General features: G+C 37.8%; 1 protein-coding gene across 2 annotated transcripts; it reads right to left on the reverse strand.

Moving 5' to 3' along the window:
• Positions 1-386: 386 nt before the first annotated feature.
• Positions 387-4122, reverse strand: LOC132116984 (proteinase-activated receptor 2-like). 2 transcript variants are annotated; one of them, XM_059525935.1, is made up of 3 exons: positions 3946-4122; positions 3762-3833; positions 387-1654 (listed from the first exon to the last, which is right to left on the reverse strand). In XM_059525935.1, exons 1-3 carry the CDS (start codon positions 3959-3961, stop codon positions 588-590), a joined length of 1155 nt encoding a protein of 384 aa, XP_059381918.1. In that variant the 5' UTR covers positions 3962-4122; the 3' UTR covers positions 387-587. The 2 variants fall into 2 exon arrangements, with proteins under 2 accessions (XP_059381918.1, XP_059381920.1); XM_059525937.1 differs by having other exon boundaries at positions 3978-3996.
• Between the last annotated feature and the right edge of the window lie 12881 nt (positions 4123-17003).

Consider the following 17003-nt stretch of genomic DNA (forward strand, 5'->3'; position numbering starts at 1 on the left):
ATTCTTTTAGAGACACTTGTACATGCATTTATGCTAACAGGAATAAATGCAAAATGGTTTCTGTAACAGGTGCTTAAAATATATTACATTTTTAGTTATTCTAGTCAACTTCTAGTCTATTTCTACCGAACCGGAGTCCATTTAAAAGTGAATTTTCTGAGAAATACCACTAAACCAAACAGACAGTGAGACAACCTGTAACTAATGACTTAATGGCAACACAATAATAACAACAACTCTTCAACATTTCCACGGTGTCCATTTCAAACAGGAGGCCAATTTGTAGTTCCAAGGAGAAGGGAGAACCTTTAGATGTCCTTTTAAGGTCTTAAGAACTTCAAATATGGATGTAATTCCAATGTTTAACAAGATAAATAAAAAGAGCATTTATGTGAGATTATGAAAAAAAAAATGTTTAATTGTAATTACATGTTAAATGTCAGCAATTATAAATCAGTGCATGTTTCAGAAAATTGCCCTTACAACATTTAATAATAAAATAACAAGAGCTTATACAGTTTTCAAGAGGTATTGTAGAGCATCAGAGCATAGGACAGATTTTATAAACAGTTCTCCAGATGCCATTCTTAGTAGGAACTGCTCTGCGTGTTTCCGGACTCTGATGTGTAGTTAGTGCTTTTCTTTGAATACTTCAGTGCGCTGAAAGAAACCCGCATCCTCTGTGCAGTGCGTTCACTGCGGCAAAGAAACGTGTTTCTTACATGTTCTCTGAACTCATCTGAAACAAAATAATATATGAATGGATCGACGCAGCTGTTGAGGCTGGCCAGACATAGCGTTGAAAGATAGAAGCCGTAACCGCTGTCCTGTACTCCCATAGAAAGCAGGGAGTAATGCACAATAACCATGATGTTACTCGGGGTGAAACACACTAGGAACATCACCAGCACCGTGACAATGAGAATGACAGCCTTCCTTCGCTTCTGAACAATGTCAGCGTCCGTCATCGAGCTCTTCAGGGCACGTAGCATCTGCACGTAGGTTACTATACATACTATGCAGGGAACTAAGAATCCGACAACTCCCATAATCAGGAAGTAGATAGAAGGGTAGCGTGACTGACTGGGGCGAGTTACGTCATGGCAGGTAACAATATTCATGTTGGTGACCTTCACAGTCTGGTCATATAAATAAAGAGGCACGGTAATGACCCACACAACCAGCCACACACACACAGCAACAACAGTTGCCAATTTGTTGTTCCTTTTCTGCTGGGAAAGAGGATGTATTATGGCCCAGTACCTCTGGACACTAATACACGCAATGAAAGCAGTTGAACAATACATGTTGCCATAGAAAAAGGCAATCAGGACTTTGCACAGTGCTTCTCCGTAGATCCAGTGATTTCCGTTAAAATGGTAAGCGATCTTTAGGGGAATCCAGATTACAAACAGAAGGTCGGCCAGTGCGAGGTTGGCCATGAAAATGGATGAGGGATGTTTCTTCTTTGTCCTGAAGAGAAACACCCAGATGGCCATAGCGTTGGTTGGCAAGCCCACACTGAAGACGATGATGTACAGCACTGGGAAGAAGATCTGCGTGAGCTTGCTGTCCAGTACAGCAACAGCAGTGGATGTCACAGACACTCCATACTCCGTTTCAACACCAGTAAAGCCTCTGTCCTCGATAGAACCTACAGACAAGATAGAACGACAGAAAATAAGAACATCGATCAATGATTGACATACAGACAGATAGACAGACAGATTTGTGACACCACCGATTTTCATTCGCTGACGACAGTTTGATAATTACCATTTCATTTCACCAGTCGAGAAATTATAGAGTGGTGCAGGTATGAGATCAGAACCTGGAAGACACTGATGGTTCCTTCTAGATTTTACTATTTGGTTTTATAATAGGGTTTTTTAATTTATGAGTACAATAAAGCTCGTGGTTAACATTAAGTAGACGAATCTAAAACGCAAACTGCACACACTCACACAGAAAATAAATTTTCTGAAGCAGTAAAATTTATTTTCAAAAATTTATTTGTAAAAACTAGATAAGACAGTTTGGATTGTGAATACGTTGTAGAACAAAACATCAACGTATCAAGTTTTATTTTACTCTATTGAAAACCCCATGGGAAATCATATCTGCACCACTATAGTTCTTTTGACTTGCACTTAATTCACAAATGTTGAATATTAAGATGATATTAATGTTGGCTGCAAGATACAGAAAAGTTCATCATTTCTCAATACTTGTCTTTCTTTGGACTGTATAAAGTCGATGCTTCACATAGATAGATAGATAGACTGCACTGTTTTAACAGGAAAATTCATCTACGCCTTTATTTTTATTCTTGAAGCTAAATTTTTGCCTGAAAGGTGATTTGATTCAGTGATTAGATGTTAGAACGTTGCCTTGAACGTGAGAACATGATGGCATGTCACTTCTCATCCAGTGTGCATCATATCTGAAATAAGTGGTTTACCACTGGGTTTAGGTTTTCTGAATAAATTCTACTGAAAGTTAAGTCACTGTATAATTTAACCATAGACATGTTGCTTCATTACAGTTTATCAGATAAGACATACAAGACTGTTTTATTTCAAGATTAATTTTTTTGCCATTTTTTCCTTTATTATGACAGGACAGATCATAACTAGCAGGGAGTGAAGTGGGAGAAAGATTAGGTTAGGTCCCTCAGTCTGGATTTGAACACAGGACACCCGAAGTGCAACGCTACTGTGCTAGAAATACACAAACTCACAGTATCATGAGAAAAATTGGACCACATCTGCCACATTAAACTTGTGGTTATGTAAATTACAACTTCTACCTCTATTCTGTAACAGGGCCACCCTTGGCATGAACATAGAATTTAATTTATTCAAATTCTGAATTGATAATATAGCCTAGAAAGGGCACATAGAGCTCTCCCATTATAACAACTAAAATCTGTCACTCATCTTAGTTCATTGTAATCATACACGGTTCCCTTACAATTAAAATGAAGGAAAATTAAATCCATTCATGATAAATGGTAGACAGACAGATAGATTCAGTTTAGATAGACAAACATACTTTACAGACTTCACTCCACATGCATCACTACAGTGCTTTAATGTTTCATACCAGATATAAACTAATCGTTACAAACTTGTGTCTATATATCTGGCATCTGCATCAGAATGCAAGTTATGAAATCTGTCTGTGGTAAAGGAACAGATATAAGATATATCGGTCTATAACAGATATATCTTAAAGATAGACCTTTAAGATCAATGCTACTATTACTCATAGCAAAGACTATAAATAGCAGCAAAACATGCATTACAAAACTCAGGCATTGTGTTATCCAAATATGGGCACATAATTGATAGTTGAGGCAACTATAAACAATGTGAAATCAATCTACTCGCAGCCTACTTATATACACACTGGTTATCCAAATATAATACATTTTTACATACTAAAACAAACTGCTTTGTAGGCCTATATAAGCCACAGCAGAAGCCCATACGGAAGTGACATACACATTCAGTTTATTTAATAGATTGCTAGAGCCCCATTAATATGTCAAACGATTTAGGTCAAAGAAGCACTAAAAGAATATGGGAAAACGAGGTTAATTTTCAAATGATACTTTTTTTTTTCCAGACAAACATCAAAAAGTAAACCACAATAACTATATGATAAAGATCTAGAAATCCATTTTTATAAACATTTAAAATGTTTAATATGATTAGACACTTCTCTTTAAATATTTAAACAAGAAAAAACATTCTTACTTTGACTAGACAGGTTGACGCTGATTAAGGTAAGCAAAGCGGAAATCCAGATAAATCGATTCGCCATTATTCCTACGAAATTAATGCGAAATTAACGGGAACAGCTGTGTTTATTTAAGAGTGAACTGTTTCCGTCATGGAAATAAATAAAATCAGCTCTTTATAGTCAGGTGTTGGAGCTCACCGTCCATCAAAGACATGTGACCTTAATGTTACCTGGTCCACGCCCTTCCGAAAAGCCGTGCCTGGTCACACGTTAACTATTAATACAGGCAGTTCATGTACGTTTACTCAGATACAAGCAAACACATAGCATTCTGATTAGTCACTCTTCATATTTCTTCAGTAACGGGACTACGTGCCCTAATAAGCGCTATACGCCTCTTAATTTCTTGTGAAGATACCACTCCGCTGTAACATTTGTGACTCGTGACCCGCACCAGAGCGCGATAAAGTTAAAAATGATATCCTTCCGCAATGTCAGGTGCTGACTGGCAATACGATCTCTCACTCAGCAGAGAAGCTACACAGAAAGATGACAATTACAGCGAATTAGTGATTTGGTTACCAGATCTAGACTAAGCATATAGTTTCTTGGTTATGGTGCTTGGTTAGACCCTGTTTTTATACAGTCTATGGTTTAACACAGATTAGAATAAACACTACCACATGAAGGACTGCTTTATCACAGCTTCTGTATGTGTTTCTTTTATCACAGCTTCTGTGTGTTTCTTTTATCACAGCTTCTGTGTGTGTAATAAGTGGTAAATATTGTAGAATATATATTGTTTTTATAGGTTTGTGAAGCAAATTACAGCGTAAAAATAATAAAGTTAAAACGATCGAATTAAAAATAAGTAGATTAAAATAATAGACTACGTTAAACAACAGATTTGTCTACCGTAAATTTTACGGTTTATTTACGTTGGGTAGACATATGGATAAAAACCGCTACCTAGAGGATTGCTTTAAATCACAGCTATGAGCATGTAGCTATAAGTGAAATCAATGATCACATGGCTTCAGTCAAATTGTAATTCAGGGTTTATTTATTTATTAATAGAGAGACAGGGACATAGTTACAATCTCTGTTTCACACGTTCACTTATTAGAGAGTAGACGAATAAATACAATTTCTGCAGATTGAGTATTAACTAATGAAACCCCTGAAGGCAGAGCAAACTGCATTTAATAAAAGTGTCTACCAAATGCAATTATTTTAAAGTGATATCTCATTTTTATTTAGGCCATTTATTTGTTTTACACTCTTTGCCTTGCTGCCCCAAATCACAGAGCGGATCTGCTGTCTGTACTGAGACGAGCCGTAGTAATACAGCACAGGGTCCAGAAAAACACTTGTGCTTCCCAAACACATGTCCAACAGGTCCAACAAATAGGCATCCAACCCATCACTTCCCATGGTTATACAAACACAGTTGTATAACAGGAAGCCACAAACTCAGTCAGCACAGCAGTAGAGCGCATAAATGATTTTAGAGTAGCTCTCTAAGATGATGACCAGCAGCAGGAAGAAGTAGATGCAGGGAAGGATTAGGAACACGGATAAGTACAACATCCCTGAAGAATCTTCATCCAACATGTCAAAGCAGGTGACACCCATGCAGATTCTGGAAACTGAATGTTTGTCTCAATGTGAGAAGTGGTTCTATGCCAGCAAGTGCCAGCAGCCAGACTAATGTGCATATGAATGTGGCTTTCCTTGCGCTCCTCCAGGTCAGAGAGGCGATGGGATACATAAAACTTCAAACTTTAGAATCTGAAGATGGACAGATATGAAAGTGATTGCTAATGTGCCAAAATTGGAGGATGCAATGTGGTGGTGACATCACTGTAGCCTTCAGTTAGTGAGATGAGTAGATAAACAGATGTTGATCGGTTTGGATGTGATGCGCTACCACTATTTCAATACATTTTCCACTCTGCGAAATGTCCCCCCACATATTAAAGCCTATTGTCAGTTAGTTAATTCTAAAGTTCTTTGTATGAAGAGGATGAAAAATATAGTTTGTTTTCAGAGAGTATTGTCTTTTCAGCCATTTACAAGAATGGAGTGGAACATATTGTTTTATACTTCAGGTAGTTCTGCAAAACATATTATGCACAACACAAGGAACACTTAATGGACATACTGTAACTGATAGCACTTTTGTTAACAAGACACATTACTCAATGCATTTCAGGGTCTTGTGGCCTGAAGCATTGCACTCTTCTGACCATACATTGATGCATGTGGTTAGGACACAAATCTCCACAGAATGTGTAAGAGCTCAAGTGATTTTGCCTGTAATGAGCAGATCTGGAAATTTGATGCTACTGTATTAACTGTTTCTTGTTGAAGCCATTGATGTGTGGTCAACTTGATTTCACCAAGTACAACATGTTCCTGGATCAAAATCCTTGTTATTCCTGGAACAACATTCCAATCAACCAATCAGAATAGAGATATAACTTTTCAGAAAATATCTGTTTTAAGCTTACAATCAGGGTTCAGTGCTTCTTCACCCTTGTTAATCAGCTATAATTTCCCACTGATTTGAGAAAAAAATTATGGGTAGGGTTAGGTTTAGGGATAGGGATTGGGTAAAGTCTATATTTTTGGACAATAATGTTGATCCAGGATCATCAGAAGATGTTGATCCAGGAACATGTCTTACTTGGCAAAATCACTGTCATTCTACATCCTGAAGTGATGTGCATGTTCATAGTATCTGCATGTGTGCCAATACCAACAGCAAGAAATTAGTCATTTTCAATCAAAGGTTTACAAATAATATTACTATTAATAATAAGTAAAAAAAATAGAAAACAAATATAGCCTGTCATGCTTTTACTGTGACACTAAGAACTAACTGTTTGGTGAAGATATAATTTATTACTGCTTATCAAAGTGGGATGAGGAACATGTGCCAGGACTCAAACTCGTGTGGAAACAGGATCAACTCTTACAGCTTTATTATAATTAATGACGAAAGAATCAATGATAAGACGTGAGTACAATCAATGATCAAGCTTCAGTCAAATGCTATTACAGCTTTGATTACTTATTATTTTCTTAATTAAGACAAATAATATGTTATGCATTATGAAAAACATTCTCTGAGACCTTTTCCGACACAATACAATAGCTACACATTGTTAATAGTGTGCATACAGAGACAATGAAATCCTACAATTTATTCAGTGTTAGATAATTATATTACGGTGGACTTGTAAGGCAAAAAAGAATACAGCTCAGAATATGGCTATAGTTGTTATTTTAAGAGAGAGATATACTCGTTTTTTCTCTCTTTTTTGCTTTACTGCACCAAAACACAGAGCGGATTTGCTTTCTGCATTGAGACGAGCCATAGTAGTACAGCAGAGGATCCAGAAAAACACTTGCGCTCCCCAAACACACAGCAATCAGGTAGTATTTCCCCTCCTCATCGCTGCCTCCAGTGGCTAAACGAACACAGTGGTACAACAAGATGCCATTTGTTTGTGCAAAGCACATTACAAACTCAATCAGCACAGCTATAGCCATAATCACAGCTCTCCTTCGTTTGTCTGAAGATGAAGAGGACGTTGTTAAGCGATCAGATTTTGCACTAAGTGCATATATGAGGGTGGAGTAGCTCACAAAGGTGACGATCAGAGGCAAGAAGAAATAGAGGCAGGAAAGGATGGAGAACAAATACACATAAAACACTACTGTAGGGTCATTTTGGCGTAGTACGTCATGGCAGGTGATGCCCACATCATTTATCTTGAATGTTTGTCTCACTAAGAGAAGCGGCACCGTACCAGCGAGCGCCAGCAGCCAGACCAGCACACACACACATGTGGCTTTTCTTGTGCTCCTCCAGGTCAGAGAGGCGATGGGATACACCACGGCCAGCAGCCTGTCCACACTCATGCACATCATCAGCAGTATGGAGCAGTACATGTAGCAGTAGTAAGCTGCACTGAGCATACGACACGCCGCCTCACCGAACACCCAATCTGAAGCGTTCAGCTGGTAGTGGATCTTCAGAGGCAGCAGCAGGGTGAAGAGCAGATCCACACACGCCAGATGAGCCATGTAGATCACAGCTGGTTTCTTCTCTCGAATCCTACATGTGAATGTCACCAAGGCCAAAGCGTTCAGGGGCAAACTAATGAGGATGATGAAGATGTAGAATGAGGGCATGATGCGTGTGAACAGCAGGCCTTTGAGGAAGAGAACAGACTCATCTGGAATGTTTAATCTGTCAGAGTTTGGTGCAGTTTCGTAAGTGTATGATGTTGTATCTGAAGTACTTCTCCTATTAGCCTCACTGGCTAAAGTCCAACGATTTATTAGCTTTTTAAAAACTGTGACCAACACAAAACATTGTTAGTGATTTTCACATACTACTACCTGCAGAAAAAAATAAATCAGCTTTAGCACATGAACAGCTACATTTGTCGAATGATAGGATATCACCAGCATCGAATATTATCTATATTTTGAAGTGACAATTTCATATACAAATTCATTCAAATGTAAAATAGTTAACAATAGTCACTAGAATTGCCATGCAGTGTGTTGTTTATTATTCTTACCTTCTGAAGAATGGTTCAGAGGAATTATTATACTGAAATCATACCGAGCAATGTCAGAATCTGTAATCAACACAAAAGACTGTCAAAGCCCTCATAATACCATCAGACAATAATTTTGAGAAGTCGGACACATTTGCAAAAAAGACTTTGATGGACATTATTTAATACTAAATGAATTTGTTAAATTTGTTATAAATTTATACATTTGTATACATTTATATATAAATATATATATACATATATACTGCTCAGTGGCTGACCACAAGGCACTGCAGAGGGTGGTGAAAACTGCCCAACGCATCACAGGGACACCACTTCCTGCTCTTGAGGACATCCAGAGGAAACGCTGTCTACGACAAACTTGCATAATTCTCAAGGACTCCTCTCACCCTGACCATGGACTGTTTAACCTCCTGCCCTCCGGGAGGTGCTTCAGGAGCCTCTGGACAAGTACCAGCAGATTCAGGAACAGCTATTTCCCTATAGCTGTCTCCTTACTGAACTCTGCCCTCTGACACCCCCCAACACCCCCAACACCACACACACAGACTCCTCCCCCTCTTCAACACTACATCTGACTGATTTATTTATTTATTTACAACAAGCAAAAACAGTAAACTTGTTCATGCATAATACTGAGTAATCCATTTGCACACTGACATATTTTCTATGAACTTTACTGTCCATTGCACTAGTGTAAATGATATTCATAGTTTCTGCTTATAGTGTACGTACACTTTTACATAATCCACCTGTATAGTATGTTCATAGTACACCTATCTGTATATCATGCTGATAGTATTTAAAATCTGCAAATTATTTTCATAATACTGCCTTATCTGTATATTTACTGTACATTTGTAACATATTGTAGACCTTGTATATCCTGTACTTACTGCTTATTGCACTTCTAGTTAGATGCTAACTGCATTTCGTTGTCTTGTACCATACATGTGCAGTGACAATAAAGTTGAATCTAATCTAATCTAATGTAATCTTATAAAATGAGTTCTATCACCCAACTCTATTATGTACAGCATGGTGTTGTTATTGCTAACTAACACTACAATTCAAACAGTTTAAAATAAAAATAAAAATGTAAAAAATGTTTTTTTTTACATTGAAATAAAGCTGAAATAAAATATAAATATTAGATATTTACTAACAACTAACTGACAATTCATTTGAAGTACTACAATGAAGGAACTGGAATGAAAAATAAATTATAGCAACATACAAACTAAACCCAATAAAAAGCACCATAATTACTACAAATTAAAATTCAGACTGAAAACTTTATTACATTCTATAATAGTATATAAATTATTCTAAATTACCACTTCACATCACATCAGCAAGACATAACTGAGAAAATGGTTCAACTGAAGTACTTACCATTGCCTGCAGTGCATGTGTGCAGAACTATAATTAAAAGCAAGACCATTTTCACTCCCATGATTTCTGATCAGCTGGCAATTTCTAACTCTATTAAATGTGGATTAGAACAGTCTACAATGGTAAAATCTGAAAACCCTAGAAGAAGGCACAGCTGCTCAGTGTTGTGCTTGATTTCTGAGTGTGAAAATGATGACATCATTGGAAACTTCAACCTCAATCGAATGAAATTATTAGGAGATAAATTATAAATGGTGGTGGATGCTTGGGTGTGACTCCTGAAGGTCTCTATGCCCTTTTTCCCTTTTTCCACCCAGGGCTGGCATTTTCATGAAGAAAGGGTGCAAAATTGCTCAGTCTGTGTGTTTATGAGAGTATTGTAGTTTCAGAGATATATTAATTAAGTTTTACCCTTTTTAAACATGGGTTTGCATAAAGATGTAACACAAAAGCATTCCTAACAGAAGATGAAATCCACCAGGGCAGTGCTCACTGTTTACTCAGGAAAAGGTGGAGAGGACTGCTTTATTTCAGTCTCTGTGCGAATGTATAATGAAGGCAATCACTGATCAAATGTTTCAGTCAAATGGAATAACACGTTTTATTGATTAGGCTTATTTTATTATTAATGTTTTTATTTTTTTACATAAAGTGTTATGGATGACATACAATAATGTCTATAATTATGTGTAAATAATATGCATTATGAAGAGTATCATCCAACAACCTTCAATGACAACACAATAGCTTTATAAAAGTGTGTGTACAGAGACAATGAACACCGACACTTTTAAAGGGGGACCTTTTTTCCCTTAACGCTTAGAGAAAATGGTGAAGTAAATTCTCTAATAATCTCTTTGCTATTTTTATTTTATTTATTTATTTATTTATTTTTTTTATTTAGCTTTTTTTGAACATGAACATCAGGCAGAAATTAACTGCTAACAATGACACGTTTTAGTTTTTTTTGTTTTTTTTCCTTACCCCTTAACCCAGCTAAATGCCCCCTCCTCAAAATAAAAAAAAATAAAAATAAAAAAAAATTACAGAATAAAACATAAAAGGGAAAATAAATAACATTTATACAGATTAATAAAGATTTAGGTCTCTGAGAAGAAAATGAATGATGTTTAGACTATACAGGACTATAGCAGGTTACAACACAGATAAGACATATTTGGAAAACATATATATACATTTTTTTTTTTTCCCTCTCTCTTTTTTTTTTTTTTTTTTATAATACATTTTCAGTTAGGGAGAGAAAGGGACTCAAGGGATTCATAAACAAATCATGACGTCCTGAGGCTCTAAATATCACACGTTCATAGCTAGCAATATTTGACATAAGGTCCAACCATTCATCATATGAGGAAGGTGTGTCTGACTTCCAATGTCTAAGAATGACTCTACATCCAGAGACCATAGCTAAACGGCACCATAGCATCTGTTGTCGAGATATAGGCATATCCTCTGGTATAATGCCCAACATACACAAGGCAGGGTTCTTAAATAATGACAGGCAAAAAATATTATTAACAAATTGTACAATTTTCTCCCACATTTCCTCCACCATGTCACATTCATATAACATATGAACCATAGTTCCTATATCTTTTTTACACCGCCAGCACAATGCAGTATCTCTTAATTTAAATCTGGCCAATCTGCTTGGAGTCCAGTAACATCTATTAAGAATTTTATAATTTATCAATTGGGATTGAGTTTCACGGACATTAGTATGCCATTTTGATACAACCTGTTTCCACGTTTCTTCCTTGATCATCCCCCCTAAATCTCTTTCCCATGCCACTTTAAGACCATTTAAGTTAGGTGCATTAGCATCTCTAATATAGGCGTAGAAAGCCGAGCCCATCCCCTTTTTGTGACCGTTAGTAGCAGTCAGAACCTGTACATCCGTTGGTGGGTCAGGACCTTAAAAAAAAAAAAAAACCAGGAGTTTTTATGGTTGCATGGAGACAATGTCTTATTTGGAGGTATTTCCAAAAGTCAGTGTTCGATAGTTTGTAAGTTTGTTTCAGGTGATTAAATGAGACCACATGTTCACCCTCATACAGGTGATCTAAATACCATATTCCCTTATTAGCCCATTGTATCCAGCAGAAAGCCCTCTTATCTATTCGTAATTTGGTGTTGTGCCACACCGAGGCTCTAGTTGTTAGCCATGGGGTTTGTTTTGAATGTTGGTGATACAATTTTCAGCTTTCCCTAGAAAATTTAAGAACTGGATTTTGGTCTGGTATTGATCGGGCAAGCTGTGTCAAGAAGGCCTCTGCTGGAAAGGGGGCAATTAGTTCTTTTTCAATATGTACCCATGCAGGGGCTTCATTGGATGCCATATTGTTTTTAGCCAGCTGCGAGAGCGAGAAGGACCAATGATACCAGTCAATTCTGGGAAGAGAGAGCCCACCTGAACCTTTAGCAGAATACAATTTAGTACGATTAAAAAGGGGTCTCTTCCCCTGCCAGATGAAGGATTCTACATATTTGTTGTATTCTTTCAGAAGGGATGGTGGTAGCACAAGGGGAAGCATGTATGATAGATAATTAATTTTAGGTACAATTATCATTTTAACTAAATTAATTCGACCCAGAGTGGATATTGTAGGTTTACTCCAGTTCTGTAACAAATTTTGAATATCCTGAATAATCGGTTGAAAGTTAATCTGCATTATTTTCTCCAATCTTGGTATAAGTTTAATTCCCAAATAAACCATGCCTGATGAGACCCATCTAAATGGCCACTGGTCCCCTGTTATCCCATGGCAATTTTTAGACAAGGGCATTACTTCTGATTTAGTCCAATTGATTTTATAGCCCGAGATCTGGGAAAAATCGTCAATTAAAGAACACATTGTAGGCACTGTCATTTGTGGATTGCTGGAAACAAGTAAGATATCATCAGCATATAGAAGTACCTTATGTTCCTGCTGGCCCGCTATGATGCCTCGAATATTTGGATTATTGCGTATTGCAATAGCTAATGGCTCTAAGACCAGTGCAAAAATAAGAGGGGAAAGGGGACACCCTTGTTTTGTGCCCCTATGTAGCTCAAACCGTGAAGACATTATACCATTGCATAGTACCGATGCCACTGGTTCATTGTACAGTAAGTTTACCCATTTAGTATATAGAGGTCCAAAACCAAATCTTTTAAGTGTTTGAAATAAGAAGCCCCATTCAACTCTGTCAAAGGCCTTCTCTGCGTCTAGAGAGAAGGCCATGACTGGGTCAGTATTATTTCTAGAGCTCCACATAAGGTGTAATAATCGTCTCATATGCTCATATGCTGAACACCTAGCTCTGATGAAACCAACTTGGTTAGGATGTATAATAGTAGGTAGTAGTTGATCTAATCTTTTTGCAAGTATTTTGGCTAATATCTTCCCATCAACATTACCAAGTGAAATGGGTCTGTAGCTTGCACATTGTTGAGGGTCTTTCCCTTTTTTATGAATGAGAGTGATTATGTTAGTTCTCATACTCTCTGGAAGCTTTCCCTTTACCAGAGCATTCTGAAAGACGTAAAGCAATTTAGGAGCTAACACCTCTGAAAACTTTTTATAGAAATCAGAGATAAAGCCATCTTCCCCGGGGGCACGACCTGGTTTGAGGTCCTGTATGGCACCCTTAATCTCTTCTAATGTGATGTCATTTTCTAACGAGTCGCTATCTTGTGTGGATAGACATGGAATCTGTAGGGAAGAGAATGTCAATACAACAGTCATACTGTTCTGTAGTTACTTCCCCTTGCGATGTATATAAATCTTGGTAAAAAGATTTAAAAGCCTTATTAATTTCCCCGGCTTCTGTAGTCAGTTTATTTTTATCATCAAAAATAGAAGGAATTAAGTTTTGAGTACTAAGCTGTTTCACTCTATGGGCTAAGTATTTACCTGCTTTCTCACCTTTTTCATAATAATTTAGTTTTGTGCAAAATAGAGCAAATTCCGCTTTTTTCTGTATTATGTCATTTAGTTCCAATTTCAAACTGTTTAAATTATTAAGGGTTACTGGGTCTGGATGATTAATATGTTGTTTTTTCAGGGTACTGATCTTTTCTTCTAATTTAACTAATTTTTCACGTTCCAGGCGTTTACGTAGCGAGCAGTGTTGAATAAGTTGTCCCCTCAGGAAAGCCTTAAAAGCATCCCATGTTATACCAGGATCAGGGACCGAGCCGTAATTGAAAAGCCAGTATTCGTCTATTGCCGCTTGTATAAAGGAACATGAGGTCTCATTTTGCAATAGTGAATTGTTAAAGTGCCATCTTGTGTTTTTTTTAATAGTTCGATGTGGTAAAGACCACATCTACTGGGGCATGATCAGAGAGAACAATATTCCCTATTGAAGCAGATTGAACCTGACTCACCAACTGTTTTGAGATTAGAATATAGTCAATCCTTGAGTATGACCCATGAGGATGGGAGAAGAATGTAAAGTCTTTCTTTAGAGGATGAAGTGTACGCCATATATCTATTAGGCCACATTCATCTATCATAGTATCAATGGCTGTGTACATTAAAGGTATGGCCTGTTTGTAGCTTGACTTATCTAGCTGCGCATTCCTAACTTGGTTGAAATCACCACCAAGTATTATATTATGATTACCAATATTTCTAATAATATTGCAAATTTCGCTAAAGAAATCAGGAGATAACACATTGGGGGCATAAATATTCATAACTGTAACTTTCTGTCCTTCTAAGCTAGAATCCAAGGCTATCCACCTGCCTCCCTGGTCATTATATGCTTTATGGACTTTAAAGTCTAAGCCTTTTCTAATCAAAATAGCAACACCCCTACTCCTAGTGTTGAATGTACTTGAGTATACCTGATCAATCCACCCCCTTTTAAATTTCTCAGATTCCTCAGCACTTAGATGAGTTTCTTGCAGCATAGCTATGTCTGATTTGTTTTGCTTGAGATAGGTGAGGATTTTCTTACGCTTTATTACATGGTTACATCCCGATATGTTCCATGAAATAATTTTTGTGAATCCCATAATATGTCTCTTGTTTATAGATTATTAATCACATAAGAGTATATATAAATCTTAAACAGTGTGTTGTCTCCATCAACATAGTTATGTATATTGTATACAGTTGTAAAGTCTAAACCATTAAAGGGTGCAATAAGCACCCAGTAAGTAAGGCAAGATAGGACAAACAAAGTATCAAGCCAAAAAAGTAAAAAAAAGAAACAAAAAATAAAAAACCACCCTTCCCCAACCAAACCCTTCCCTATACAAGAAGGTTGTATCCCTGTACCATTATGCTTCCGATATGTTGACTCCCTCATTACGTTGGTCTCAGGATAGACTATTTTCCTGTGGAAGTCTCCCGATTATCAAACATAACAGTGAACTTAGAAGGCTAATATAAAATAAGTAACAAAAGCTCCAAAGGTATATCTCAGAGCATTTGAACTATTGGTACTACAAGAACCCATTAACCATCTGGTGATAAATGTATACGAGATGAAAATAAAATAAATAGAGTAGTACCTCTGGGATAAGTTCTGTCCAAAGTACCTGCACATCGCAAACAAGCCATGCAAATAGGGGGGGAAAACAACAAACTCCAAAAACTCCTGAATAGTTTTTGTCATGAACACTCCCCTGGTGATGGTAAATGTTACGTGCCCAACGTTACTTTATGAAGAAGTCTCATTTTAAACGAAACGAATAAACGAATCTCACTTTCCTTTCTGAGCAAGCACCTGTTTCTCATAAAAGTCATTTGCTTCGTCCGGAGTCTCGAAAATGAGGTTATCTCCCTTGAACATGACTTTGAGGCGTGCGGGGTATAGCAGCCGAAATCGGATGCCCTGCTGATACAGATCTCGTTTCACCGGGTTAAACGTGGCGCGCTTTTTAGCGAGGGCCAAGCTCAAATCAGGATAGACCCTCAGCGTATTCCCTCTGAACTTCACCTCGTGTTGTCTGGCCCATCTGAAGGCAAGCTCCCGGTCACTATAGTGGTGAAAACACAGCACAAAGGCACGCGCGGGTTTACCCGCTATAGGCTTGAGTCCGAGCGAACGGTGCGCTCTGTCCAGCGGTGGTGGGCTCGTGAATACCTCAGCCATGGCTTCCGCCAGCAGTTCTGAAACGAATACGGTAGGATCTTTGCCATCCTCGCTCCCCTCAGGTACATTAAGGATGCGCAGGTTAGATCGGCGCGATCTATTCTCCAGGTCGTCCAGACGATCTAGTAGCAGAGTGTTTTGAGCCTTAAGGGAGCTGATGGTAGATTCCGCTGCCACGAGACGCTCAAAGTTTTCTCCTGCGATGGTTTCGGTTGATGTCAGTCGACTTTGAAAGGAGTTTACGGTCTCGCGTAACGCATCCACCGAGGATTGGAGTGGTTTTACAGAGTTTAGTATCAGGGCAGCCATGTCTTCTTTGAGAACTTCCCGTTGTTTAGCTAGTTCAGCAATAAGTTGTGTCATGGACAGAGAGTCGTCCATGTTTCCCTCCGAATCTTGGTTTTCATCTTGAGATGACGCAGTTACCATGCTCGCTAGTTTGCTAGCTACGCTAGCCTTTTTCGACTGCGACGCTGCACTTCTCTGTTTAGGATTATTACTCATTGTGCAACGGTTAGCTTGTAAACTCTTCCTTAGTTGTTTAATCGGCTTTAAACGGCCTTTAAAGTGAAATTCTCTGCAAAAGATGTGTATGAAAAGGAAAAAAATCGGGAGACCGTCCGTTTTGCTGCGTTCTCCTACATCGTCACACCGGACTGCTATTTTTATTTTAAAATATGCACACATGCACTGTTGTTTGTATGCGTAATATGTAGAAGACGCAAAAATTTACTTGTAACATTCAGTTATAAATTAGCCTACATGAATCATGTAGAGAGACTGTCAATTTCAGTTAAAAAGTTGAGTAGTTTGCATTGTTATAGATATTACTCTTGATCATGTTTCAAGCGTTAGTTTACTGAAAAATTAATTACTCTAAAAGTAATTACTCTACATACCCTCATGTTGATCCAAACCCATTTGTTCATCTTCTGAACACCAACTAAGATCAACTTTTCTGATAAAGCCCAAGAGCTTTCTGACCCTGCATAGACAGCAAGGGTCCTACCAGTGACATGGCATGTGGCCAAGTGTCCCATACTGGGAATTACTCTGCATTTATCATATCCAAAGTGCACACACACGGAGCAGTGGGCAGACATTTTTTGTTGCAAGACCTGGGAAGCAGTTGGGGGTTCAGTGCCTTGATCAAGG

Source organism: Carassius carassius, chromosome 36 (genome assembly GCF_963082965.1).
Source record: "Carassius carassius chromosome 36, fCarCar2.1, whole genome shotgun sequence".
In the NCBI taxonomy this organism is placed as follows: Eukaryota; Metazoa; Chordata; class Actinopteri; order Cypriniformes; family Cyprinidae; genus Carassius; species Carassius carassius.